Source organism: Rhinatrema bivittatum, chromosome 3, assembly GCF_901001135.1.
Source record: "Rhinatrema bivittatum chromosome 3, aRhiBiv1.1, whole genome shotgun sequence".
Classification (NCBI taxonomy): domain Eukaryota; kingdom Metazoa; phylum Chordata; class Amphibia; order Gymnophiona; family Rhinatrematidae; genus Rhinatrema; species Rhinatrema bivittatum.
Genome location: NC_042617.1, coordinates 370512857 through 370539337, shown reverse-complemented (window position 1 = coordinate 370539337; position 26481 = coordinate 370512857). Strand labels below are relative to the sequence as shown.

The 26481-nt window shown below is 45.9% G+C and overlaps 1 protein-coding gene across 3 annotated transcripts in view; it reads right to left on the bottom strand.

Annotated features, from left to right (window-relative positions):
* Positions 1-26481, bottom strand: part of UBE3D (ubiquitin protein ligase E3D) — a 400519-nt gene that overhangs the window by 262038 nt on the left and 112000 nt on the right. For all 3 annotated transcript variants that reach the window (XM_029595535.1, XM_029595537.1, XM_029595536.1), the window contains exon 6: positions 6089-6158. In XM_029595535.1, coding sequence (XP_029451395.1) covers positions 6089-6158 — 70 coding nt within the window. The remainder of the gene's footprint in view (positions 1-6088; positions 6159-26481) is intronic.

Here is a 26481-nt window from a genome sequence, read left to right as displayed (position 1 = left end):
CTGAACTAGCATTCCTCTGAGCCACTCTGTGGCTCTAACACAGCACATTGGCCCCGGTTCAAGGCCCGCTGGGGCACTTTTTGCCCTAACCAGATGTTGCATGAGCCTGATTGTTCTAGGTCGATTTATAAAGCCTTGTTATTGGCTGAGGAGGAACATAATTCACTTCAAATATCGTATAGGAATCCAGTCCAGGTTTTCTCTCTTGCTTTCACCTTATTTCTCAAGGCTAAGGGTTGCTTCTTTTGTAAATAACTCCGCAGCAAGCAGATTTCACTTTAAAGCAAGTTTATTCAGGTGTCATTTGCACAGAAACATAAAAGCTTAGGGAAAGAGAAGTCCAGCTACTGGCCTACTTTAGTCTAAAGCTTTTCCCTACCCTTCTGAGGACTGCTCCAGTCATGTTCTGCAGGTAGAATTCCAGGGTCATAGCCAGGCTTTATCCTTTATGTCTCTTTCCCCTTAGAGCCGGTCACACTCTCTACTTCCATGCAACTTGTTTTAACCTACCAGAAATAGGATTCACCCAGCAAGTCAGCATTCTGTTTTGTTTTTAAGGTGGACCTATCTAATCTTTTGTAAGGATGTCTTCCCTTAGTCTTCTATCCCTTACATATTGCTAGTGAAATGATCTCTTAGATATGGGAAACAAGCTTATGAGAATGGTTATAAAGCTGGTCCCTTTTTAGCTAGAATCATTAAGAAAAAACTGTTTAATTCCACTATTCGGGGTATCGGGGACAAATTGGGGGGCTGTAAAAATTATCTTAGGGATATTAGTGCTGTTTTTCTTGAGCACTTTTTTTCTATATGAAGTGGGTCAGTCTCCTTTGGAAGCTAAGCTGCAATCCTTTTTTTTTTTTTGTAAAGTGATTTATCATCCCTAAGCGTACTCTAAAACAGAGTGATTTTCTAGGGGGATGTATCACCTTGCCAGAAATAGTTTACACTATTAAAGCGTTACCTGGGGGGGGAAGTGTCCTAGTCCTAATGGCTTCCATGCAGACTTTTGCAAACTGTTCATTAGCAATTTTTCCCTTATTTCTTGTGATTTATTTATCTATCTCAGTTTGCCTGTGCTTCCAAGGGCAGGATAACAGAGGTTACTGCTGTGATGATCCACAAGTAGAGGAAGATTAGTCTGGACAGTAATGCCTATAAATCGATCTCCTTAATTCTGATATTATAATTTTGGTCAAGGTACTGCAGTGCAGGCTAGAGACTTTGTTACCCTCTCTTTCTAACTTGGATCACATTGGATTCATAATACCGGGAGAGTATTCAATTTGATTCATGTAGCACAAAACACAAGATAGAAGGCTTACAAATACATTTTCAAAGGGCTACGCATGTAAATTTCGGGGTTTACACGTGTGGCCGGGCCTTGCGCGTGCCACACACATTTTACAATGGGCCCAGCCACACGCGTAAACCCTGGTACGCACAAAAGTGCCAGCCGAGGGAAAAGGGGTGGCCTGGGTGTCGTGGTCTGGGTGGGGAGGGGCAGGCCGGGACAGCGCCATTAGCTCCGGCCGGCGCATGCAGATTACGTTTGCAACGGAGGAGTGGTAAGCATTAAAATAAAAAAATTAGGGATAGTTAGGGTAGGTTTATGGGGCGGGGAGGAGAGGGGAAGAGGGAGGAAGTATAGAGTTAGGTGTAGGAAAGTTCCTTGCCTGTTCGCTCCTTAACTGGAGCGGACTGGGAGGGAACTGGGGGAGATCAGATTGCGGCGCCATGGGATGCTATGTAAAATTCCCCGGGCCGCCCGCACATGTGCGCGTACGTTATAAAATCGACGCATCCATGTGCGTGCACTGGGAACTGCGTGCACATGGATGTGCGCTCGCGCCTTTTAAAATCAACCCCTTAATATTTTCACTGTACATGGAAAAGGCAGTAGATTCTTTTTTTTTTTTATTCTTGGGGCCTTTAGTTTGCTATTGTCATTTGTTCATTGTATAAGGACGCTCTACTCCAAACTTATAGCTCTAGGTTTTCAGATTTTGAAGGACATTAAACCAGGGTGCACTCTCTCCCCTCTTATTTGAATTGGCCATAGAAACTCTGGCTTGTTAGTTTTAGGTGGGTTAAGTCATAAATGGTCACTATATGCCATTGATGTTTTGTTATTTCTGTTTGGTCCCACTTCTGTTGTAAAGTCTATCTTGCAATATTATGATTTCAGGGTGTAACATCAATTACTCCAAACTGGAACTTTTTAGCGCTAGGCCAGTAGCAGAGATTCCACATGACTTGTCAGGTCTTAAACTTGAGGTTTATGGTTTCACTTATCTTGAGGTTCAGAAAGATGGTCTGCAATTTTAATGCTCTATTATTAAGAGAACTAAGCAAGATTTATGGGACTAGAAGGATCTCATGCGCAGAGCATATCAACTTACTCAAGATGAACATTTTACTGAGTGTTTTCTCTCTTTCAGCATGTTCCCTATCTTAACCCAGCAAAGGTTTTTCTGGACCTGAATAGTTGCATATCCAGTTTCATTTGAGGTCATAAGGGTTGCAAAATCTAGTTGGAAGAGATGGTCTTGCCTAATTTACATTTACAGTATATTATTGGGCATCTAGGTTGAGATGCTTGCATCTTTGGTTGGAGGTTAAATTAATGTTTTTTGGGATTCCACTAGGAAAGCTCCAAGCAGGAGACTTGAATAAAACAAATAATGGGAGCACCAAATTGGGTCCATGTCTAGAAGTCTGGTATTTCGAGAGACTTTGGATGGGGGAGCCCTATCAAGTCCCTTTTTGGGACTTGCAAGAAGACTTGGAAGAAGAAATTGGTACTGGGCACAGTACCACTGAACCACCACTAAAAGATAAATCTATTAATGGGAATGTTCCAGATAAAATTTACCAAGGGGTTCTAGTGTGAGTTTCCCTTTAAGAGAGTTGGAAGTATGATCTTTTGGAGGAGTGGTCTAGGATGATATATAATATGCCCAAGTTTGAGGCAAGGGTGTGGATGGAGTTGTCTGAGGAACCTCCAGGATATTTATTTACAAATGATTTATATGCCACATCCTCCAAGGTTCAGGGCAGGCAGTAGGACATCTGGATGAATTCAGCCTCCTGGCTGATGGGCCCAGGGACCCTTCTGTTTGAAGTGGGCCTTGAATGAGCTTTTCCACTCAAGACGAGAGGCTGAAGATGGAAGTGGTATTTCCTCCCAAGAGGAAATGGCCAGGGACCAGGAGTGGGGAGGTAGGAGATACTAGAAGAAAGGGATTGTTCGAAGCTAGGGAAATCTCCAGGCCTCGATGGTTCATGGCTAAATTTTATAAAGTCTTCCAGGCTGTGGTGATTCCACCTCTACTCCAGATGATCAATACCTTGAAGTCTGAGGGCTCTATATCCCCTGAAGCTAATTTAGTTGGCATTACTATCCTGGCCAAGAGTGGGAGAGACCCCTCATTATGCAGGTCATATCGCCCCATATCCTTGATTAACATTGATCTAAAACTCCTGGCCAAGATACTAGCAACCAGATTAGGAAAAGTGGCTCCTCTTCAGATCCTTAAAGATCAGTTGGGGTTCGTCCCCAGTCGCCTGGCTTCAGACAATGTGCAAAGAATTAATCTGGAGGGCAAAACAGAAGAGCATACCCCCTTGTGATTTTAGGGGTGGACACAGAAAAGGCTTTTGACAGAGTTCACTGACCATATTTGTTTAAAGTCCTTGAAAACTTAAACCTGGGAAATAAATGGATCCAGTGCCTATATGAAGATCCTAGGGGTTGTCTAAAAGTAATGGGGAATATACCCAGCTATTCCTCGTAAAGCGGGGATCTAGGCAGGCATGTCCACTATCACCCATTCTTTTTGCGCCATCCTTAGAACCGTTTGTGGCCCTACTAAGATCTAACTCCTCAATTCAAGGGTTACAGGTTGGGTCCTCCACTTACAAACTTTCCAAGTTCACAGACGATCTTCTCTTCACCATAACTGCCACGGATTCCTCCCTCCAGCTTTTGCTGCAGGAGATGCAAGCCTATGGCAAAGTTTCTGGCTTTAAAGTAAATGAAGATAAGTCAGAACTCCTTAATATCTCAATGCCCCCAGAGCATTTTGACTCTATCAGGGCTACCATGCTATTCCGCACAGCAAAAGACTGGGTAAAATATCTGGGAGTGAAGATTGGCCCTGAGGATCTTGAGTTATTTCATTTGAACTATGGCTCTCTTTTTCTCAGCATTCAAAAAGACCTGGACCGGGGGGATTTCTCCTTGTTTGGGAGGATAGCTATAGTTAAAATGAATATATTACCCTGTCTATGTTATATCCTACCAGTACTAGTCCCAGATACCTTACTATCCCCCTGGCAGCGTAAACTCTTTTGGTTTATCTGGAGGCGCAGGCTGCCTAGGGTGGCTCGATCCACTTTATAGCAGGACAAATCTTGGGGTGGCCTTCAGGTACCAAATTTGGCGTGGTATTTTAGTGCCTCCCATCTTAGTGCATTTATCCAATGGCACTTTCTAACCTGAAGAACACTTTCGAACCTGAAGAGCACCTGAAGAAGCTATTCTAACCCTGGGTTAGAATAACTTCTTCAGGTGCGGGTGACCCTCCACTACTTGTCAGAGCTTGGCAAAGGGGTAGGATGGATCATGCAGGCTTGTGCCCTTTCTCCCGATTGATCCTAACCATGTGGGGGAAATGGCAATCTCAGCTGGCTGGTGATAAAAACGCCTATTATCTAACGTCATTTCTTTATAATAATTCATTTGCTCCAGGTGTGAATCCAAGAATGATTTGATTCAGTCCATCTGAATCATTACCCATGAAAACCTTCTCCAGTACGGGTACCTCCCCAACATCCTCTTCAGTAAACACCGAAACAAAGAAATCATTTAATCTTTCCGCAATGGCCTTATCTTCTCTAAGTTCCTCTTTAACCCCTCGATCATCTAACGGTCCAACTGACTCCTTCTCAGGCTTTCTGCTTTGGATATATTTTAAAAAGTTTTTACTGTGAGTTTTTGCCTCTACGGCCAATTTCTTCAACTTCTTCAACTCTGGGGGGAGTCAGCATGGCATTTAAGAGTAGAGGCTACAAAGCGGGTGGGGGTGGGGGGTAGATTAAAGCTCAGGCTAAAAGGAGGCACCTGATGACATGGAACCCCCTCGTTCTGTGCTCTCAGGGCCTAATGACAAAGGCCACAGTACATGACGATCCATGGCACATGTAGAATTAAATGAGAGAACCCGGGTTTTATCCTTCCTTTTTCTCCCCATAGTTCAGCAGACAGCATTCTTCAAGAATACTCCCTAGCGGCACACCCCTTTGTCATGCAGGTTTAGTGCACTGGTGGCGGCATATCGCAGGCCTGCCAGTTTTAAGGTTGTAAGGTTTGACGATGTCACTAGACTCTCAAAGTGAGGAAGGAAGGCGGTCAACATCGGCGTAGATTCCCAGCAGCTCTCTCAGTGGCAACCTCCACCTCACTACAGCTGGCATCCCAAGCATGTAAAAATTAAAGAGAAATGCAGTTGTCCACAAAAGTTTTGAAGGTTGAAAATGTGTCCATTCTCTCAGAAAGGGTGGGAATCCCTGTTTAATAGCATACTTTGAAATGTTAACAATATACAAGCCAAAGTTGCCTTGTGAAAGAAGAGTGGGCATAATAATGTGCTATAGCTAGGACACCTGAAAATAAAATAAATTTCATTTGTGTGTAGTATGCAGATTTTTTAACAGGACATAATCCATAAATATGTAAATTCCCAGGTACCATAAAATACCCCAAATCATTCTGAATTGATTAGGGAAAGTGTTTTTTTTCATAATATTACATTAAATTTCAATTCCTCAGAATTTAAGATAATATTATCATTAAGTATGTTCTGGAAGTCTGCCTTTTCCCTTCTACACTGACTCTTAGTATGGCCCTCACTGTGTTTTTGTTATGCTGAGTGCAACACAGATTTATCTTGTCTGGGCTCTATAATGTTAAATGTGCTGGAAGCTGAAGCTCTTGATATTCCCTACTACCACAAAATTATATAACTAAACAAGGTAAACAAAGTCCAGCAGTCTATTATTTTAATATGATATTAAATTCCAATACCTTGGTATCATCTTAATATCTTCACAAGATGGCTGAACCATTATCTCTGTGATATAATACTTCACAATTTCTGAAAACAAAAAATAAGAGCAAAAGTATGACTTTATTTCATATCATATATTTAAACAAGGTCTCAAGATGCTTTCCAACTATATATGTTCATAAACACAACCATAGTCATAATGTGGAAAGTTATTGTTTTACAACTCTTTTCACTGCACAGCAGTTTTTGACATGAGGAAGATGGGAAAAAAATGGCAACTGTTATTAATTACTGCCATTAGGGTTTGGTTGTCAGAGAAAGACAGATCAAGTGACTGGACCAAGTTTATGAAAGGAATCAGTGGCAGCTGGCCTTGGGAGTTAGGAGACCCAAACACTTAACCCTAAACAATACTAGATGTCAAAATTGATAATATGTTGAAATCTTCTGCTCAGCGTGCAACAGCAGCCAAGAAAGCAAATAGAATGATAGGAATTATTAGGAAAGGAATGTAGAATAAAACAGAGAATATCATAATGCCTCTGTATGGCTCTGTGGTGTGACCTCATCTTGAGCATTATGTGCACTTCTAGTTACCACATCTTAAAAAAGATATAGCAGAATTAGAAAAGGTACAGAAAAGGGAGACCAATATAAAGCGGATGGAACGATTCCCCTCTGAGGAAAGGCTAAAGAGGTTAGGACTCTTTAGCTTGGAGAAGAGATGCCTGAGGAGAGATATGATAGACGTGTTTAAAATAATGATTGGCGTGGAATGAGAAAACGAGAATCGGTTGTTTACTCTTTCAAAAAGTACAAAGACTAGGGACACACAATGATGTTAGTAAGTTATACATTTAAAATAAGAGAACTTTTTTTTTTTACTCAATGCATAATTAAGCCCTGGAATCTTTTGCCAGAGGATGTGGTGAAAGCTGTTAACGTAGCTGCATTTCAAAAAACTTTGGACAAGTTCCTGGAGAAAAATATCAATAAACCATTATGAAGATGGAGTTGCAGGAATCCATTGCTTATCCCTGGGATAAGCAGCATGGAATCTATTTACCCTTTGGGATCTTGCCAGGTACTTGGATTGGCCACTATTGGAAAGATGATACTGGGCTTGAAAGACATTTTGTCTGACCCAGCATGACAAATCTTATGTTCTAAAGGTGCTGCTGGCTGTTTGGATTATTGTGGGACCTTGTGGTTGGAATGGGAGGAGAAAGGAGAGGAGTAGTTCTGGGTGTAAACTAAAAAACGGCATTTTGCATTCTCAGCTACCTAAACGTATGAAGTACAATGGAGGAAGACAACAGAAACTGTCTTGGATAAGAAGGCAGTCACACTCCATGGCTGGCAACTGGCTTATCATTGTACCTGTTTATAGGACCAATACTAAACCTTCTGATCAGCTTATGGCTGTGATCTCTCAGATTTCTGGCTGATTTATGTCAAATAAGCTAGCTTTAAAAACTCAGAAGACAGAGATCCTGAGAGTGGGGGGTACAGTGCTCCAGCCATCCTGCCATTTTCAACATGTATTGATAGCAATGAAATTAGCCTTGTCTCATGTTCCTGCAGTCACTTAAAATCTTTTATGAAATTAAGATCTTGTAATCTAAGACTTGGATTCACTAAGCCATGATATTTTATTGTAGGAAGGGCCCAATACTGCAAGGGTATGAGCCCATAATATTTTGCCCTTCAGCAACAAAATAGTGCAGCAGTATCACCGCGTTGTTTTGCCTCACAGTAAAAGTCTGTGAATCAAAACAACGTGGCAGGGACCATGGCCAAGCGTGATAGCAGTCCCAAACACAAGGGGCCACCATTGCCTTAAAGGGCCACGCTGCCCAACATGGAAGCCCCTTAAAAGAAGTAAAGCAGTCATCAGGGGTCTTATTAGACCCTCCCACCCACCCTGGGTAGGCAACAACTCAAAAAAAGAAGTTGCAAAAATGTAAATCAGTGGCACACATCAACACCCCCACCCGCAAGATGGGGCAAAGTCTGGTCAGCACCATTTTGGAAAGTGCTGCCAACAGAGCCCATGGCTAGGGGGTGCCCCGGGCCTTTAACTTTTGCAGAGTGGCCAATTTTAAGGTATAGGTGTAGCACCCCCACCAGGCAACGTGGGCAAGAACCTACCGTCAATAGCTGGAGGTGGGTTGCAAAAGAAGACTCTATCAGCCCGTGTTTAATGGGACCAGATGGAGGTTGTGGGCTCTTCAGATATTGGGGGAAATGACCCAGGCACCCCTGATTCAGTGCTATTAATATCCCTAATCCTGAACAAAGTAACACAGGATAAAACACCACATGCTGTAATACTTAAATTGATTTTCTTTTATCTGGGGAGAGAACCATAAAGGCAATGATGAAACAACAAACACAAGGGAAAATGCAAACAGCAGTAAACAGAAAAAGAACAAATCTATACAGATGAAACAATATCAGGACAGTACTTTCTCTAAAGCAGGCCAACTCTAGGTAACAGCAAAATGGCCACTTAGGACTATGAACATAGCAGATAGTTACCCCAAACCTGAAATATATTTGGAATCAGTGTACTAGAAGCAAGTCCACACGCGCAACATAGTCCCCAGTACTGATCATATATACACACCATACACAAAACCTGAATAAAACTCTGAGGGGCCCCGGACTTCTTTGAAAAGAAAAAAATTACTATTTACAAAATGCTGTAATGGGTTGATATATGAGAGACACTCCGGGGTTTTTCGATTGTATAATTGCTGATGCTGATGGTAACTAGGTATCCCATTTTTAGAAGCAAGGATTATTGATCCAGGAGTGAAACTCTATTCAGCTTGTACATCCAGCAGTATTCAAAGTAGATTGCATACAGATGGCACAGTCTAAGGTAATGCAGGCTGTGTATTTAGTGCTATGCATGCACTCAGACCAAGGGAAAACATACAAGGGAAATCTCTGGGCAATCATCCCTTGGTGTCAGGGTTCAGAATGCTTTACTTATCTCCACATGCTCCCAGGTGCAGAAGAAGCAGATTTCCAACAGTGGCGCTACAGCTGTGAGGATAGACAAGAAGGAGTTTTTGGCAGCTTGACTCCATTCCACAGCTGAATAAACCTTCTCTTTCTCTCTTTCTGTGAGTTCTTCCTCCAGCACATAGTCCTTCCTCTAGTTTGTGTGTGCGGATCACAGAAAACACCAACTTTTCCTTTCCTCAGTCTCTCAGCCCAGTGGGATCTCAGTCCCCTGCCTACACAGCAATCATAAAACCACAGCCAGAAGCTGTTTCTAGCTAGCATCTTGATGATTGTCAAAAGCTTCCTGCTTTTCCTCAGGAAGTCCTGCGGTTCCTTATTGGTCCATTTTGCTTCCTGTATCAGTGCAGCTCACAGCAAGGATGCAGGAGCCAGCTGGCCAGCAATGGTAGCACATTTTGTGGGGGAAAAGCAGAGTTGCCTACCTATAGCAGGTGTTCTCAGAGGACAGCAAGATGTTAGTCCTTACATATGGGTGACATCATCAGATGGAGCCATGATGCAGAAAAATGTCAAAGTTTCTACAAATTTAGCTAGGCACACTGAGCATGCCCAGCATGCCCTATACCACATGTCTACGCAGGATCCCTCTTCAGTCTCGTAACATAGAATTACCATTAAAAAATAAGAGAAAACCAACTCTGCGGGGTGGCAGGTGGGTTTTGTGAGGATTAACATCCTGCTGTACTCGAAGAACACCTGTTACAGGTAGGCAACTCTGCATTCTCCAAGGACAAGCAGGATGGTAGTCCTCACTCATGGGTGAATCCTTAGCTACAGGCTGGTCCACAATATAAAAGGGGACCAATAGACACCTAACTAGGTGCCAATGGGCACAACACCGATGCTGTTGGTAACAGAGAGGGAGGCAGCCTGAACCCAAACAACGGGCCCTAGGGTTGGGAGAGTTGATTTCTAGACCTCAACAGGTTCCGGAGGACAGGCTGGCCAAACTTACTGTTGCGTCAGCCATCCCTATCCAGACAGTAATGGGATGTGAATGTGTGGAAAGAACTCCATGTCACAGTCTTGCAGATCTCCTCCATGGGAACTGCTCGCAAGTGGACCACTGATGCTGTCATGGCTCTAACAGAATGAACCTTGACATGACCCCCAAGATGCAGTCCCACCTGGGCATTACAGAAAGAGATGCAATCTGCTAGCCAACTAGATAGCATCTGTTTGGCAATGGCAACTCCCAATCTATTCCTGTCAAAAGAAACAAAAAGATGGGTGGACTGTCTATGGGCTTCTGTCCATTCAAGATAGAAGGCTAAGGCTTGCTTGCAGTCCAAACTGTGCAGTGCTCATTCGCCTTGTGTGAATGGGGCCTGGGAAAGAAAATTGGCAGGTTGACTGGTTAAGATGGAAATCTATCACCACCTTAGACAGGAACTTTGGGTGGTACGCAAGACCACCCTGTCATAATAAAACTTAGGATAAGGTGGATAAGTCACTAAGGCCTAGAGCTCACTGACCCTGTGCGCTGAAGTGACTGCCACCAAAAATATGACCTTCCAGGTCAGGTACTTCAGGTCACATGTGCACAACAGCTCAAAAAGAGCTTTCATCAGTTAAGCCAACACCATGTTGAGGTCCTAAGACACAGTGGAAGGCCTTAGAGGAGGCTTCAATTGAAGCAGGCCTCACATGAAACATACAACTATAACTGACCAGAGATGGGCATACCAACTACATACGCATACAGAAAACCCTTGCCACAGTGACAACCAAGGTTTTCCAAGGCTGGTTTGCCTTCTGACCTGTACAGGAAGCAGAACTGAGGCACCTTCCTGTTGCAGGGGGACGTGAACTGATCTACATCCAGATTCCCCCAGAAGTGGAATATCCGCTTCACTACCCCCTGGTCCAGGGTCCAATCGTGGAGTCTGAAGGCATGACTCGGCCTGTCTACTACTACATTCTCTGTCCCAGACAGGTACATGGCCCTGAGCACCTTCCCATGGGACAGAGCCCACGAACAGATCTGGACTGTTTCCTGACACAGGAGGTATGAACTTGTGCCTCCCTGCTTGCTGTCATACCACATGGCTACCTGGTTGTCGGTCTGGATCAGGACGACTTTGTTGGACAGCCGATATCTGAAAGCCCATAGTGCATACCTGATTGTCCTGAGCTCCAGGAAGTTGATTTGACAAGGACATTCCTGAACAGACCACAGATCCTGGGTGCCAAGCCCATCCAATTGAGCTCCCCACTCCAGGGTAGATACATCCGTGGTTAGTACAATTTGAGTAGGGAGACACCAAAAGGAAATCCCATGTTCCAGATTGGAAAATACCTGCAACCAGGACAATGAGTCCCAGAGAGACTGGGTGACTCGGATGCAATCCTGGAGGCTCTGAGCAGCGGTGCGCCACTCTCACCTCAGGCTCCATTGGTCTCTGCGCATGTGTAAATGTGCCAAGGGAGTGACAAGGATGGTTGCAGCCATATGGCCCAACAGCCTCGACATGTGACAGGCTGACACCTGCTGGCTCTGTTGAACCTATGCAGCAATGGTCACCAAGGTAACGGCCCTCTGGTGAGGCAGAAAGGCCTTGGCCTAAGCCGTGTTTAGCAGGGCTCCTATGAAGTCCAATTGAGGTGATGGGCTGAGATGGGTCTTTTGATATTTGAGAACAAATCCTAGTGACTCCCAACATCTGAATGGTCAAGTGCATGGACCTGACGGCTCCAGCCTAAGAAGTGCTCTTGACAAGCCAATCATCTAGGTACGGAAAGACATGCACTCCCAGTCTGCGGAGGTGCGCCACCACCATGGCCAGGCATTCTGTGAAGACCCATGGGGTGGACGTGAGCTTGAATGACAACACCCGGTACTGGAAGTGCTGTTTTACCACCATGAATTAGAGATACTTCCTGTGACCAGAGAAGATCTAGATATGGGTGTATGTGTCCTTTAGGTCGAGGGAATATAGCCAGTCCCCTTTTTGCAAAAGGGGATCAAGGTGCCCAGGAAAACCATCTTGAACTTTTTTTTTTTTTTAGAAACTTGTTCAAGGCCCTTAGGTATAGGATGGGACAGAGTCCTCCTGTTTTCTTTGGAATCAGGAAGTACCAGGAGTAGAATCCCCACCCTCTTTGCCTTGGTGGAATGGGATTGACTGCTCTGGCCATTAAGAGGGAAGAGAGCTCCATTAAAAGCACCTCCTGATGCAGTACCTGCCCCAATATGGGCAAGAAGGGCAAGCTGGCAGGATACCCAATAGATTCAATTGGTACCCTCCGACTCAAACGGAGGAACTAGAGAGAGATCTGGTTGAAGACATCCAAAAGATGGGAAAGAAAGGAGAAGTATTGATTGTTGGAGATTTTAATCTTCTGGATATAGACTGGAGAATCCCTTCTGCAGAATCTAACAGAAGTAGAGAGATAGTGGATACCCTGAAAGAGGCTCTGTTCAAACAAATGGTAATGGGACCCATGAGGGAGGGAGTTATACTCAATTTAGTGCTCACGAATGGGGATAATGTCTCTAATGTCCAGGTAGGTGTCCACCTCAGCACCAGTGATCATCAAAGGTATGGTTTGATATCGCAAATAGGATACAGAGAAGTCACACGAAGACCCGAGTTTTGAATTTCGAAAATATGGTCTTTGTTGAAATGGGGAAGTACCTGGAGGGAGAACTTGGAGAAAATGAGAGAGGTGGAACAACAGTGGGCCAAACTAAAAAGAACAATTACAAAGGAAACTAATCTATGTTAGAAAAGTAAACAAATGCAAGAGAAATAAGAAACCTATCTGGTTCTCAAAGGAGGTGGCTGATAAAAGCAAAAAGAACAGCATTCAAGAAATATAAGATCCCAAAAAGAGGAACACAAGGAAGAATATCTGGTAAACTGAGGGAGACGAAAGCAATCAAGAAAGCAAAAACCCAGGTGGAAGAAAGGATTCCCAAAGAGGTAAAGCGAGATGACAAATATTTTTCAGATACATCAGATAAAGGAGAAAGGTCTAAAGTGGTATAATGAAACTGAAAAGTGAAAAGGATCAATGTGTGGAGAGACAAAGAAATGGTGGAAATATTAAACAAATACTTCAGTTCAGTGTTCACTAAAGACGACCCTGGAGAAGGACCATCGCTAGTTAACAAGACATTGGAGAGGGATAGAGTAGACAAAACACCATTTTCAGAAGAGAATGTATGGGAAGAGCTAGAAAAACTGAAAGTTGATAAAGTCATGGGGCCTGATGAGGTTCATCTCAGGATACTGAGGGAGCTCAGAGATGTGCTGGCGGGTCTGTTGCATGACCTGTTCAATAGATCCCTGGAAATGGGAGTGATGCCGAGAGATTGGAGAAGAGTGGTGGTGGTCCCACTTCACAAGAATAGGAGCAGAGACGAGGCTGGAAACTACGGGCCATTTAGCCTCACACTTCAGTGGTGGAGAAAGTAATGGAGACTCTGTTGAAGGAAAAAAAGAGAGTGAACTACACTCACTTGGATTGCTGGACCAGAGGTAGCATGTATTCACCAGGGGAAGGTCCTGTCTGACAAATCTAATAGATTTTTTTTTTGGGCGACTAAAGAATTGGATTGAGGAAGAGCGCTCAATGTGATCTACTTGGATTTCAGTAAAGCTTTTGATATGGTTCCACATAAGATGCTTGTGAATAAAATGAGAAGCTTGGGAGTAAGCGCTACGGTGGTGGCGTGGATTACAAAACTGGTTGATGGATAGAAAACAATGTGTGATGGTAAATGGAACCTGCTCTGAAGAGAGAGTGGTGTTATGTGGCGTGCCACAGGGATCGGTGTTGGGACCTGTCCTGTTAAACATCTTTTGAGTAAAACTGCGGAAGAGACAGAAGATAAAGTTTGTCTATATGCAGATGATACTAAGATCTGCAACACAGTGGGCACGCCGGAAGGAGTAGAGAGATTAAGACGTGATTTAAGAAAACCTGAACGGTAGGCAAAGATATGGCAGCTGGGATTCAGTACCAAGAAGTACAGAGTCATGCATCTGGGGTGTGATAATTCAAAAGAGCTGTATGTGATTGGGGGGGGGGGGGGGGTGAAGAGCTGTTGTACACGGAGCAAGAGAGGGACCTTGGGGTGATAGTGTTTAGTGACCTGAACACGGCGAAGCAATGTGACAAGGCAATAGCTAAAGCCAGAGGAATGCTGGGCTGCACAGAGAGAGGAATAACCAGTAAGAAAAAGGAGGTAATAATCCCCTCGTACGGGTCCTTGGTAAGGCCTCACCTGGAGTAGTGTGTTCAGTTCTGGAGACCGTATCTCAAAAGGGTCAGAAACAGGATGGAGGCAGTCCAGAGAAGGGTGACAAAAATGGTGGGAGGTCTCCATAAAATGACTTATGAGGAGAGGTTGAAGGAACAAAATATGTATATCCTAGAGGAAAGGAGGTGCAGAAGAGATATGATACAGGTTTTAATGATACACATTCAACAAACCTTCTCCGTTGGAAAGAAATTAGTAGAACTAGGGGTCATGAAATTAAACTCCAGGGAAAATGACTCAGAACCAATGTCAGAAAATATTTCTTCATGGAGAGGATGGTGAATGCCTGGAATGGCTGAAAACAAAAAACGGTGAAAGATTTCAAAGGGGCATGGGATAAACACTGTGGATCCCTAAAGGCTAGAGGATGGAAATGAGGAAAAGAATACATGGGAGTAATTTGCTGGTGTGGCGGTTACTACCCTTAACCAATAAGCCATCAATCCCTTGGGATTGTGGTTCCCGTCTGCGACTGAAGAAGTTGGGAACTTGGGCATTTGACGGGCTTGCCAGGAGGTCCATGGCTGGTAATCCCCAGCGGTTTACTATCAACTGGAAGGCTGTGTTCGACAGCCTCCATTCTCCAGGGTCTAGACTTTCTCTGCTGAAGTAATTCGCAGCGACCTAGTCTTTTCCCGTGATGTGGGCGGCTGAGATCTCTTGTAGGTTTGATTCCGCCCACGCCATTAGGGGGTCACCTGTTGGCTTCTGGTTCCTCCCTGGCGGTTGATGTAGGCCACTGTTGTGGCATTTTCCCGACATGACTGACCGATTCACCCTGGAGTCTGTGACTGACCCGTAAGCAGGCTAGCCTGACTGCCCGTGCTTCCAGTCGGTTGATGTTCCATCCCGACTCTCTCTTGTCCCACTGCCCCTGGGCAGTCAGTTCCTGGCAGTGGGCTCCCCACCCTCAGACTCGCATCCATGGTGAGCAGGATCCAGGTTGGCAGGGATAGCCTTACTCCCTTGCTCAAATGGTTTTCTTGTAGCCACCATTGTAGCTGGGTTCAAACTTCCTCCGGGAGCTGGAGGCGAACGGAGTAATTCTGGGACATCGGATTCCATCGTGACAGTAGGGAACGCTGTAGGGGTCGCATGTGAGCTCTTGCCCAAGGGACCACTTCCATTGTGGATGTCATTAGACCGAGGACTTAGAGGTGGTCGCCTGATGACTTTCCTCTGGGGATTTTGCCCTGATTAGCCAATCCAGATATGGGTGTACGAGGATTCTTTCTTTCCTCATTGTCGCCGCCACTACAACCATGATTTTGGTGAACGTTCGGGGTGCTGTGGCTAGCCCGAAGGGTAGTGCCCGGAACTGGTAGTGGTGGTCCAGGATCGCGAAGCGTAGAAAATGCTGATGCTCGTGGTGGACCGAGATGTGCAGGTAGGCTTCTGAAAGATCCAGGGATGTGAGGAATTCTCCCGGCTGTATCGCTCTTATGACCAAGCATAGGGTTTCCATGCGGAAAGTGAGGGACCTTCAGGTGACAGTTGACGGTCTTGAGGTCCAGAATGGGTCGGAACGTACCCTCTTTCTTGGGAACGATAAAATAGATGGAATAGTGCCCAGTATTTTATTGTTGCATGGGCACCGGCATTATGGCCTTTAAGGCGAGCAATTTGGTCAGCGTGGTTTCCACTGCCATCCTCTTGGAGAGGTCGTGCAGGGAGATTTCACAAATTTGTCCGGAGGAATGTTGTAGAAGTCCAGATAATATCCCTCTCGAATGATGTTTAGGACCCACTTGTCCGAAGTTATCTCAACCCATCTTTGGTAGAATAGGGCAAGCCTGCCCCCTATGGCTTCTTCCTGTGGATGGGCTAGCTGATTTTCATTGCGGGTGTGGCTGAGGCCTGGGCCAGAGGCGGCTACCCTTTTGTTGTGCTTGTTCCGAAAGGATTGGCCCCTGCCTGCGTGGCGAGATGTTTGATATGTACTTTTGTATGGTTTGAAGCACTGTTATCCCCTGCCCTTAGATGTTCGGTGCAAGGGGCGCTGGCTTCTCTTGTTCTTGTCCTCTGGTAGCTGCGGTAGTGGGGATTCGCCCCATTTGTTGGCTAACGTCTCTAGTTCGCTTCCGAACAGGAGGGTTCCCTTAAAGGGCATTCTTGTGAGTCTCGTCTTGGATGTCGTGTCGGCCGACCACCTTTGGAGCCAGAGTTGTCTTCTGGCTGCCATGATAGACGAAACGCCTCTGGCTGTGGCGCATACCAGGTCGGAGGTCGCATCCGTGAGGAATGATACTGCTGGTTCTAGTGCTTCGACGGGTGTGGTGGCATTCCTGGTCTTAGATAAGCAGGCGCGTGTCACCACGGCACAGCAGGCAGCAATCTGTAGTGACATAGCTGAAACGTCGAATGACTGTTTGAGGATGGATTCCAGATGTCTGTCCTGGGTATCCTTGAGTCCGCTCCTCCCTCGACTGGGATGGTAGTGTGCTTAGCGACCACCCAGACCACGGCATCCACTTTGGGGAATGCCAGGAGATCTTTGGCGGCAGGGTCCAGGGGGTACATGGCTGCCGGGGTCCGCCCCCCCCCCTTTGAACGTGGTCTCCAGAGACTCCCATTCCAGGTCAATCAGCTATTGGATGGCTTGCAGCAAAGGAAAATGGTGGGAGGCCTGAAGGAGTCCCTCGAGGAGGTGTTGCATTCGTGGCTGCTCTACACCCTCGCTCCACCCTCTCTACCTCTGTGGCGACTCCCTCCAGGTCTGATGGACAGCTTGCTGCCGCAGCGTCTCCATGCCACTTCTCCCCGGCGTCCCAGGACCGGCTCGACGCTGCGGATCTGCCATGTTCCTGATGACGTAGGGCACGCACGCTCACTCCGAAGTACGTACCAGCAAGGGTGCGAACCTCAGGGGCTTCCCCCTATATTGACGTCATCAGCTTAGTTTATAAAAGGTCTTTACTTTCGCTTACGAATTGAGTTAGCAAGAACTCGAATTCAGACTTGAGCAAGGACAAGTATACGGACACGAATTCGGAAATGAACAAGGACATGAATACGGACTCACTACAAATTCGTCCAAGCTACTCTGCCTCATCGGACTTACCAGAGGTACCCCGCTCCTCAGGGGCCTCGCTCTCTTTTCTCTATTTCAGATTGCAGATAGGAACCGGTACTCGCTCCTCGAGGGCCCATGTTCCTGAATACTCTGAAGATTCTCTACTGCCTGGAAGCTATCGCAGATACAGACAGACATTCGTGAGTTACCACCACTCTCTCAGAGCTTTCCCTGGAACCAGGTACTCGCTCCTCGAGGGCCTAACTCTTTCCAGCTACTGAGCCTCCTTAAGAATCTATGTGAGATTGTCATCTACTACTGGCTATGAATACAGCATACCCTGTCTACTCACTGTCTATAGTATCTCTACAGCTCAGCAACCCTGGGATTGCAGTTCCAGTATCTGAGGGTCTTCAGCCCTGCCGGGCATATCAGCTCACTACTGCCACCTCTGGTGGTTCTACTAACCTGTCTAATAAAAGAACTATCTGTGTCTGTCTCCATACCCAAGCCTAGCTGGTGGTCCCTTTCAGGATATCCTCCTGGGGGTGCTGTCATCTGCCATCGGCCCAAGGATTCACCTATTTACATTCCTTTCCAGCTGAGTACCCTCTCTAGCACTCCGCTGGTACAGATTGCCAACTCAGCAGTCTATATCTTAACAAGATTGCTAGTTATGTCTAAGAGCATATCAGATTGCTAAACTCCTCCTTCCCCGGGAGCCAGTCCCTAACTGATTGCTAACGCCGCACGGTGACTCATAACAGATTGCTGACTCCTCCCCCTACAGGAGTATCCAGCAGCAGATTTACAACAGATTGCTCACTCCTCCCACTTCAGGAGCTGAGCATAACAGATTGCTAACTCCCATCTGCTTGCTTCTCCCATCAGCATAACAGATTATAATAGGAGGGGGTTCGTCTTCGGTTCCCCTGTGGCACTTGTGCCTGGGATAGCGAGCTCTGTCAAGCTGTGCGCCACGAGGTCTGAAAGCTTGTCTTTGGCGAAGAACCGCCTCATGGTTCAGTAAGGTTCCGTTCCTGGAGGGATTTCTCCTTCCTCCAGGGAGTCTTGATCCTCGTCCGAGGTGTCTGTGTCCCCTGTATTGGGGCTTTGAGATGGGAGGGGCACTTCTCTGGGTTTAGAGGGCCCCGGGATGTTAGGATCCTCTGGGGGAGGCTGTGGTTGTGTCATCGGGGGCATCGGTTGCATGTGGACAAAGGTATGTAGGCCTTTGAAGAATTCTGCCCAGGATTAAGATGCTGGGTCTAAATTGAGTGGCGCTGCGTCCCCAGAAAGCCCCGTTTGAGGGAGGATCCCGCTGGGCGTAGCCAGATCCGGTGTACTGTCGATGGAACCAGATCCCAGTGCCGGCTGGAGAGGACCCAGGCCTGGTTCACCCAGGGCCTCCTCACACCGTAGACACAGGGCTGTGGCCTCTTCGTGTTGCGCAGCTCTAATGTGGCATGCTGGGCAGAGGCCCTGAGCCTTGAGCTTCTTGTCCGGTGGTGCCATGGTTTGTGTGAGCAGAAAAACTCCAGTTTGTGTGTTCAAGCGTACGCCGGGAGGCTGAATTATGCACTCCAGTGTGCCGAAGTTGTGCGTGTAGGTTGGATGCGAGCTCAAAAAGATGAGCGCGCCGCTGTGCGCACGGGGTTTACTTATGCACCCGGCACAGTTGAGCGTGTGGCTGTGCGCCTGGTGCCCTTATGCGCGTCGCTGTGCACGCAAATGATTTTGTGCGCACGGCTCGCCTCTATGCGCACAGATCGAATCGGCGGACAGGGTGGCGATCAAATGGAAGTGGTGCCAGCAACCACGCGAGCAATATGGTGACAACCTCGGAGGGTGTCCACGTGGGAGGACCCTCGTATCGAACCGGGGTCTAGCTTATCAACCCGGTAGCACTGGCATCGGCTGGCGATCTGTGCGGCTATTCAAGCCTCGGAGACCAGAGACTTTTAAGATGTTTTCTACCTTACCTTGACCGTCTCCATAGCAGTTCGCTTCATGCAGTCTCTGGCTGCAGGGGGAAAGGGAAAAGTACCTTCACTGCCGCGCTCAAATTTGGACCCACTGCCTCTCAGCCACACCCGATGCCGGGGGTTAAGTCCACGCCAGGGTCTGGCTGCTGGACCGAGGCCTACCTCTGAGGGATCGCGGAAATCACCTCAGAAATCTCAACTGGGGGAGGGACCCATAGGAATCACCGCAGGAGAGCAGGGCTCATCTGTAGAGGTAAGTTAACACTGTGCAAGTGTGTATAGAGTCCCGAACTGCTATGGAGACGGAAAATACTGAAGAGCATGGCATCCTGCAGGGGTATATGTACTAGGGCTGACGTCAGATTGAAATCTGATCCATCTCCAACTGCTATCAGGAGCACACTATACCCATTGGTCCTGAGTCCATCTGCCACTTGCTAGGAAATCGTTTTTTGACCTTAAACTCACTTTTCTTTCATCATGCCATGAAAAAGGCAGAAAAAAGAATTACCTGATCCTTCCCACATACTGACCAGCCAATTAATAAAAAATGTATTTTTTCCAAGTTCGTGCCACCACAGCCAGTTAAAGACTCCAGCAAGGAAACTTCTAGCTCCCTCTCCCTTTGTTCTTACTCAATGAATATAAATCCCAAACAGAAAGAGATACACCAAACCCAAGTACTTTTTACAATAGAGAATGGGGAAGTAAAGTTCTTTGAACCCCCTTCACTGTCTATGAAACTGAAAGGGTGGACTTCTAAACTATCCCTAGAGAACTATCGGTTTGGGATAGAGAACATGACAGCCTCAAAATCAGACCTGGAGCAGGGATCTCAGAGGCCTCAAAAAAGTGACCTTGCAGCCTGAAAGCCTCGGAGCTGGAACCTCAAAGTGACAAGATGATCTCAAAGATCCAGGCAGCCATCAATCCTCAGAGAGTGAGAAACAAATTAATCCCCTCACAATGAAGTAGTCAGTTCCCTTTAGTAAGCAAAGGTGTGGGAAACTACTCAAAACCAAACCTCAGCTACATTTAACCCCCAGGAAACCCACCTCAAAACCACCAGTGACCCCTCAAACCACTCTTGCCAAAGATATCTTTTTTACTGCAATGCGACCCCTGGAGGGTCAGACAATAGTGGGTATAAAAGGGAATGAGGAAGCACTCAATGCTCCCCTTCCTGTGTCTTCCTGAAGACACAGTGCAGGTCTTCCCTCCCTTAGAAGTGCAAGGAAGTCCGGAGCGCCAGAGAGTAAATCTCGAGGAAGCTGAGGAGGACCCCTCTGCTGACTGGTCTTTGCCATCATCTCTATTGCTAAGTAAGCCCCTCCCTGGAGGCCATGAGCCTTCTAACATTAGGGAGGATGCACTAACTGAATTGGCACACAAAGAGATTCAGATAGCTGGCACAACCTTAGGGGCTTTGGCCCCTCTAAAAGACAAGCAAGAGAAGTGGAAGAAAAGGAGGAGGAGGGGGTGAGCATCTCTACCAAATATCAACAGGCAGCAGGACTTTGCCAAGTGCCCCAAAACCCTCCTTCCTCCTTTCCACCTCTAATTCAACCAGTAATAATGACCAACACTGTATAGATAGAAGGGAGAAGCTTTTTCACTCCCTCCACCAGGCCAATGCTCCCGCCAAGGAGTGACTATGTATGGTCAAATTTTTTTTCATGTGAGCAACAAATTTTTAAAACCAACAATTTTTGAGAGCCAGTATTAGCATTGCATTTCTGTATGTAGAACAAAGAAAATAAGCATGTGAGTGATCATGTAAAACCTGTGAGCTACGCTCCAAAATGTATGAGCAAATCGCTCATACACTCAGTTTAAAGGAAACTATGAACCAGGAACAGGTCAGGACATACCATCTGGCAAGGTGGTAACCAAGAGGTAACCCTAGCAGTAAAGGAACCTGATGTGTTTCAGAGACTCCCAACTGACAAAATTCCCCTCCCTATTCGATTGCCCGATGTGTCTCTGACCTCTGATCAGTTCTTCTCCTTGAGAGAACGCCCTAAACCCACAGGTATCAGGAGTGAGAGTCTGGTGAGGAGAAAATACACCAAGGGACCCCCACCCCACGTGAGTTATGTTCCCACTGGGGTGAGTGACCTCACAAAGAGAGAGGTAGCACACCATAAGATAGCAGATGTTAAACTTGTAACTATGCCCACAGCATATTCTGGGCAAATATCAGTTTATCAAAGGAAAAACCCGCAAGACAGTGGAGGTCTGGGCCAGCAGCATTCTCACGTGCATATGCTCCTGGCTATAACATCTTTTAGTACATCTCCGCTGTTGCCAAATTGGTAGGCCCCAAAGGAATACTCGGAGCTACCAAAGTGAGCGGAGAAGCTATAATACTTCTTGCCACAACATCTGCTGTCATCAAAGTGATGAGAGAAAACATCCAAATTGGGGGTACGAAACAGTGGCTCAGACCCTTAAGAGAACTGGGGAAGAGGGTGGTGCTATCAATCGTACCACCCTACCTTCCGGACGATATATTGCGGCCACACCTAAACATCCTGGGGGACGTCATCTCGGAAATCTCCCCGATTCCCCTGGGGCATAAAGAGACAGAGCTGCGGCACTTTGAGTTCTACAAGCACTAAGTTATCTTTCGGTTGCCTGTGGGATAGCAGGAGATAAGGGGTTAGGTTTCTCACCAGGACCACACTTACAGAGGATACTGTGCCACCAGTAAGGAAAGGTGCTTTCAGTGCCATAAGCCTGGACATATCAAATGGTGATGCCCTGAGGCAAAAGTACCACCTTCCCCATGGGCTATTAAGCCTGGAAAGGGTGTCGCAACCCAGTGTCCCAAAAAACCCAGTGGCAGGGCTGCAGAACCACTCTGGTGGAAATCAGATCTCCAGGGAAACCCTGCTGTTGCCAGAAGCCAGCAGCAAAGTTCCCTTGAAGGATACCTCTTACATCCCCACTAAAGAAAAAGCTAGAAACATCATAGGTAAAGAGAAAGATGACAATGTAATCAATAGAAAAGGGGAAGCAGAAAAAGGGGAAAGGCCTCAGACGGACACCTTCTCCTTCAGAGGGACTCCAAAACCCTGAAGCAGGAAGGAGGCCACACTGAGTGAGGCTACTCCTCTACTATATCCCCATCCTAAAGTACTGGAGAGAACTAGGAAGATAAATAGGAGACTGAATGTTTTCTATAGCAGGCTCCAAGTTGTGGAACTCTGAGTCTTTACTTCTGATTACAGAAAAAAAGAGCTTCAAATGTGAGCTGAAAACATGGCTTTTCAGAACTGCATATGAACTAACATAAAATAACAACTTGCAGAAAATTACATAGATATCGTTTGATGAACGAGCGACAATTATTAAGAGACGTAAGGTGTATTAATATAACTCACTGATTACCATGAATTACTATTTTATTAATCTAGTTAACATGTGTTGATGTTGTGTTGACCTATAATATGAATGTTGCTTTTGTAAACCATTGTGATCTTCTTTTGGAACAACGATATATAAAATGCCTAAAGGTAGCAAATAAGGGACAATTGCAGAGGAGGACCCCCCTCACACCAAGGAAGGGTCAACTTCAGGATCACCACCCTCCCCAGAGATCTCTGGGCCACCATGATTGCCTTCCTGCCTCTATTCCCTCCCCACCCCCGTGCAGAACTCAAACACAGATAAGAAGGGACCTAACAACAAACGTAGGAGAAATAATCTCCAAGAGGCCACATGCTGTATAGCGGTAAACGCAGAACACATTCCCGTGGTTCCTTCGGTTGAACCATCCGCCCCCTTCTCCCAAGCATGGAAGGCGGGGAGGAAAGGAAAGTGACCTCAACCAAGAACCGGGAGGCCTAATTTCTGTATGGCAGGAAAAAAGTTCCTACAGAGAAGCTACCTTGAATTCAGAGGTATTCTCTGCTTCAGTTAAAGGATGGGAAAATCCTCTCCTTGTAGGAGAAACATCACATTTGGACTAAGACATTCACCATCCAGTCTTCGACATTGTATAGCATGTTCCAAGTACTGCAGATTAGTCCTAGTCACTGTGGCACCAATACAGGCACCACAATCCCTATACTTATAAAGGGAAGATTCATAGAACCTGCTATATTATTTCTAGTAAAGAACAAGGAGTAAGAATTAACCAACCTCCCTAATGATAAAAAATGAAAATGACTGAGACCCAATGAATATAACTATATTTATGAAAGTTTGAACAACTGTACACAATAAGATCTCCAGAAAACCAGATCAGTATCCTAGATAAACTGACAGTCTATCTTTCTAATATTAAGGTATAGTATAAAAAAATACATAAATGAAAGAATGTAAATTTGAGACCTGGAGCAATATACCTTTTTATTCTGTGTTTCATGATTGACCAATCAGGAGTCAGCGGACTACCCACAGTGCCCAAAGTCAACAAGGGCAACTAGTTTGCTGATGGGTAATTTTCTATTGTGGTAATCCATGGGATGCGGAACCACAGATTAGTTTGGTCTTTCTAGTATTGTCCTGGCAATGAGCTGCCTTTGGCAACTCATTGTTGTATCTGCCTGCAAAAATAGACTCAGGCAGTCCTGCAGCTCCTCATTGTGTTGTAAGTTTGACATGTTTGTGGACCCTTGGTTGCTATATCGATGACTCCTCCCATGGGGAGGGGCCCCGTGGGCAAAATATAGCAATAGGCTGACTCTTCAGTAATGACCACAGAGAGAATAGAAGCTTTATACAGCAGTTGGCAAGGCCCGAGGAGCAGGCTGCGTTCCTCAGCCAGTGGAGTAGGACTCTGATGACTACGTTCAGCACAGGCACTGAGTTGTATCAAGTGCAGAGAAGGTATCACCAGAAGCTGTAAGTGAAGGGTCTGGTAGTGGTCCGTGGAGTGGGGTACGCCGAGAATCTATTCTGTGGTGAGACAAGGCAGAGAGACTGAAGAGAGAAGGTACTCACGAAGGCTAGTAGCTGCAGGAGAGATGGCATCTGCAGATCGGAGGAAGAGATGGTGCAAGGCCCAGAGTGCCAGAGACAAGATATCCTTTGTAGATGCAGGTTAACCCAGGAGGAAGGCAAGCAAGTGCAAGGCCCCGGGGAGCAGGTACCTAGGATCCTGATGATCTGGGAAACCTGGAGAGTAGATAAGAGCAAAGCAAGACCCCCGAGGAGCGGGTGCCTTGAGCGTCCCTGCTGGAACACCGAAACACCGGAGGGTAGGTAGGAGCGAATAAGGCCCCCGAGGAGCGGGTACCTAGAACGCCCTAGTGTAGCCAGCGTAACCCCGGAGGGTTTGTAGGAGCAAGAAATCAAAGCGGGTGTCTCTGAAGGAAGTTGAAATTAGTTGGAGCGGAATCCTTGCTAACTTGTAGCTGGATTGGAGATCGGAGCCCAAGTACCCGGAGGTAGTGACATCATTCAGTGGGGACGCCCCCGAGGTTCCCGCCATGACGTATTCAAAATAGAGGGCGGCACGCGCGCGTCTGCCCTAAGTGACCTCAGTGTAAGAATGGCGAAAGCAATCGCCCATACCGGTCCGGGGACGCCGGAGAGGTCGGCGGAGAGAGGCGGAGGCAGCCATCTTGCCCAGAGGAGAGGAAAGAGAAAGAAAAGAGGTGAAACAGCAGCTATCTGCGACAGACGGTCACAACACATTGATCCATTTTGCTTCCTGTATCAGCTCAATTCAGTTATCAGGAGGGGAGAGGGGAGGCTTCAGAGAACAATGAAACAGGTCCATTGCACTCAGACAGTTCATGGCAGTTCCCTTTAGTTTTGTTCCTATTTGAGTAGGGGACTGTCAGCAATTGTGAGTGTCTCATTATGTGTGATTTAGAGACAGCACAATAAGAAATCCTTGGGCGGTTCAACCCATGCGCACACACCAGCTCAGGGGGACAGGTACCTGTATTATAGGTGTGGGAGGGTCCAGGGGAGTCTGGGGTGGGGTGGGGGGGACCACTAGGCCACCAATGATTTTTTTTTTATTGACAATTGGGGGTGGGAATGGGCTTTAAAGGGGAGAACCTATCAGTTTAGTATTTTTATGGAAAGAGAGATAGGGGACACTATTTGTGGGAGTGACAGTACTTCAGAAGGTGGCAGGGGGGGGTCTAATAGACCACCAATGACTATTCTACATTTTTTAGGGGCTGCCATATTGGGTCGCATGGCCCTTTAAATCTACTGTGGGAACACTGGGACCTACGTTAAGGTCTCTGTGCTCCCATGAAAGATTGTTTTAGAAAAAGGTGTGGATAAAATAAGAAATTTCTAAGTCAGCCATGTTATTTTATTTATTTTATGCACGCAAAGGCATGCAAATGCCATACAAAGCAGCTCATTGTAATAGGGGCGGGGTTATGGCACAAATATTGCATGATATACGCTGTTTAATGCATATTATAGCCCTATCACAGCTTAATAAATTTCCCCCTAAGTTTGTATCTGAGGCAATGGATGGTGACGTGATTTGCCCAAGGTCACAAGGAGCAGCAGAAGGTTTTGAACCCTAGCTTCCCTGGTTCACTGGCCAGTGCCCACTACTCTGCCACTACTCTATTCACTGGATGAGTAGCTGGTTAGTTAAAGCCTGGCAGCTTGATGCTATAAAGTAAGTATTTAGTGGGATTTTATGGTGTTATGTTTATGTGTTTAGATTTGTATGTGTTGGAATGGGTTTTGTTTTATGATTTAGTTGTGTACAATGGTTTGGATAGCTTAAAGGATGGGAAGGCAATCTATAAATGTTTTAATATCTTTAGCAGTTAAAAAATTGTCTTTGTTAAAGCACATGAGAAAATTAGTGGAAAATCTTTTTTCCACTGATTTTTTTTTGCTATAATATTGAAATTCCCAGGAAAAATAAAATTAAAAATGAATCTCCCTATATATATTATTTTTTATAATTTTGTTTTTGTATTTTCAAACATACAACAAAATACTTTGTTCCGGTAATAGAGATATTACATGGAAATACATAATATGCATTCAATAATATCAAGAATATTCTCAGTAAATCTCTAATTCTTAAATGAAATATGGGGAAAGAGTCGGTAAAGAAAAAAGGAGCTATTGTTTTAAAAGAAAAAACATTTCATCAATATAAGTAAAACA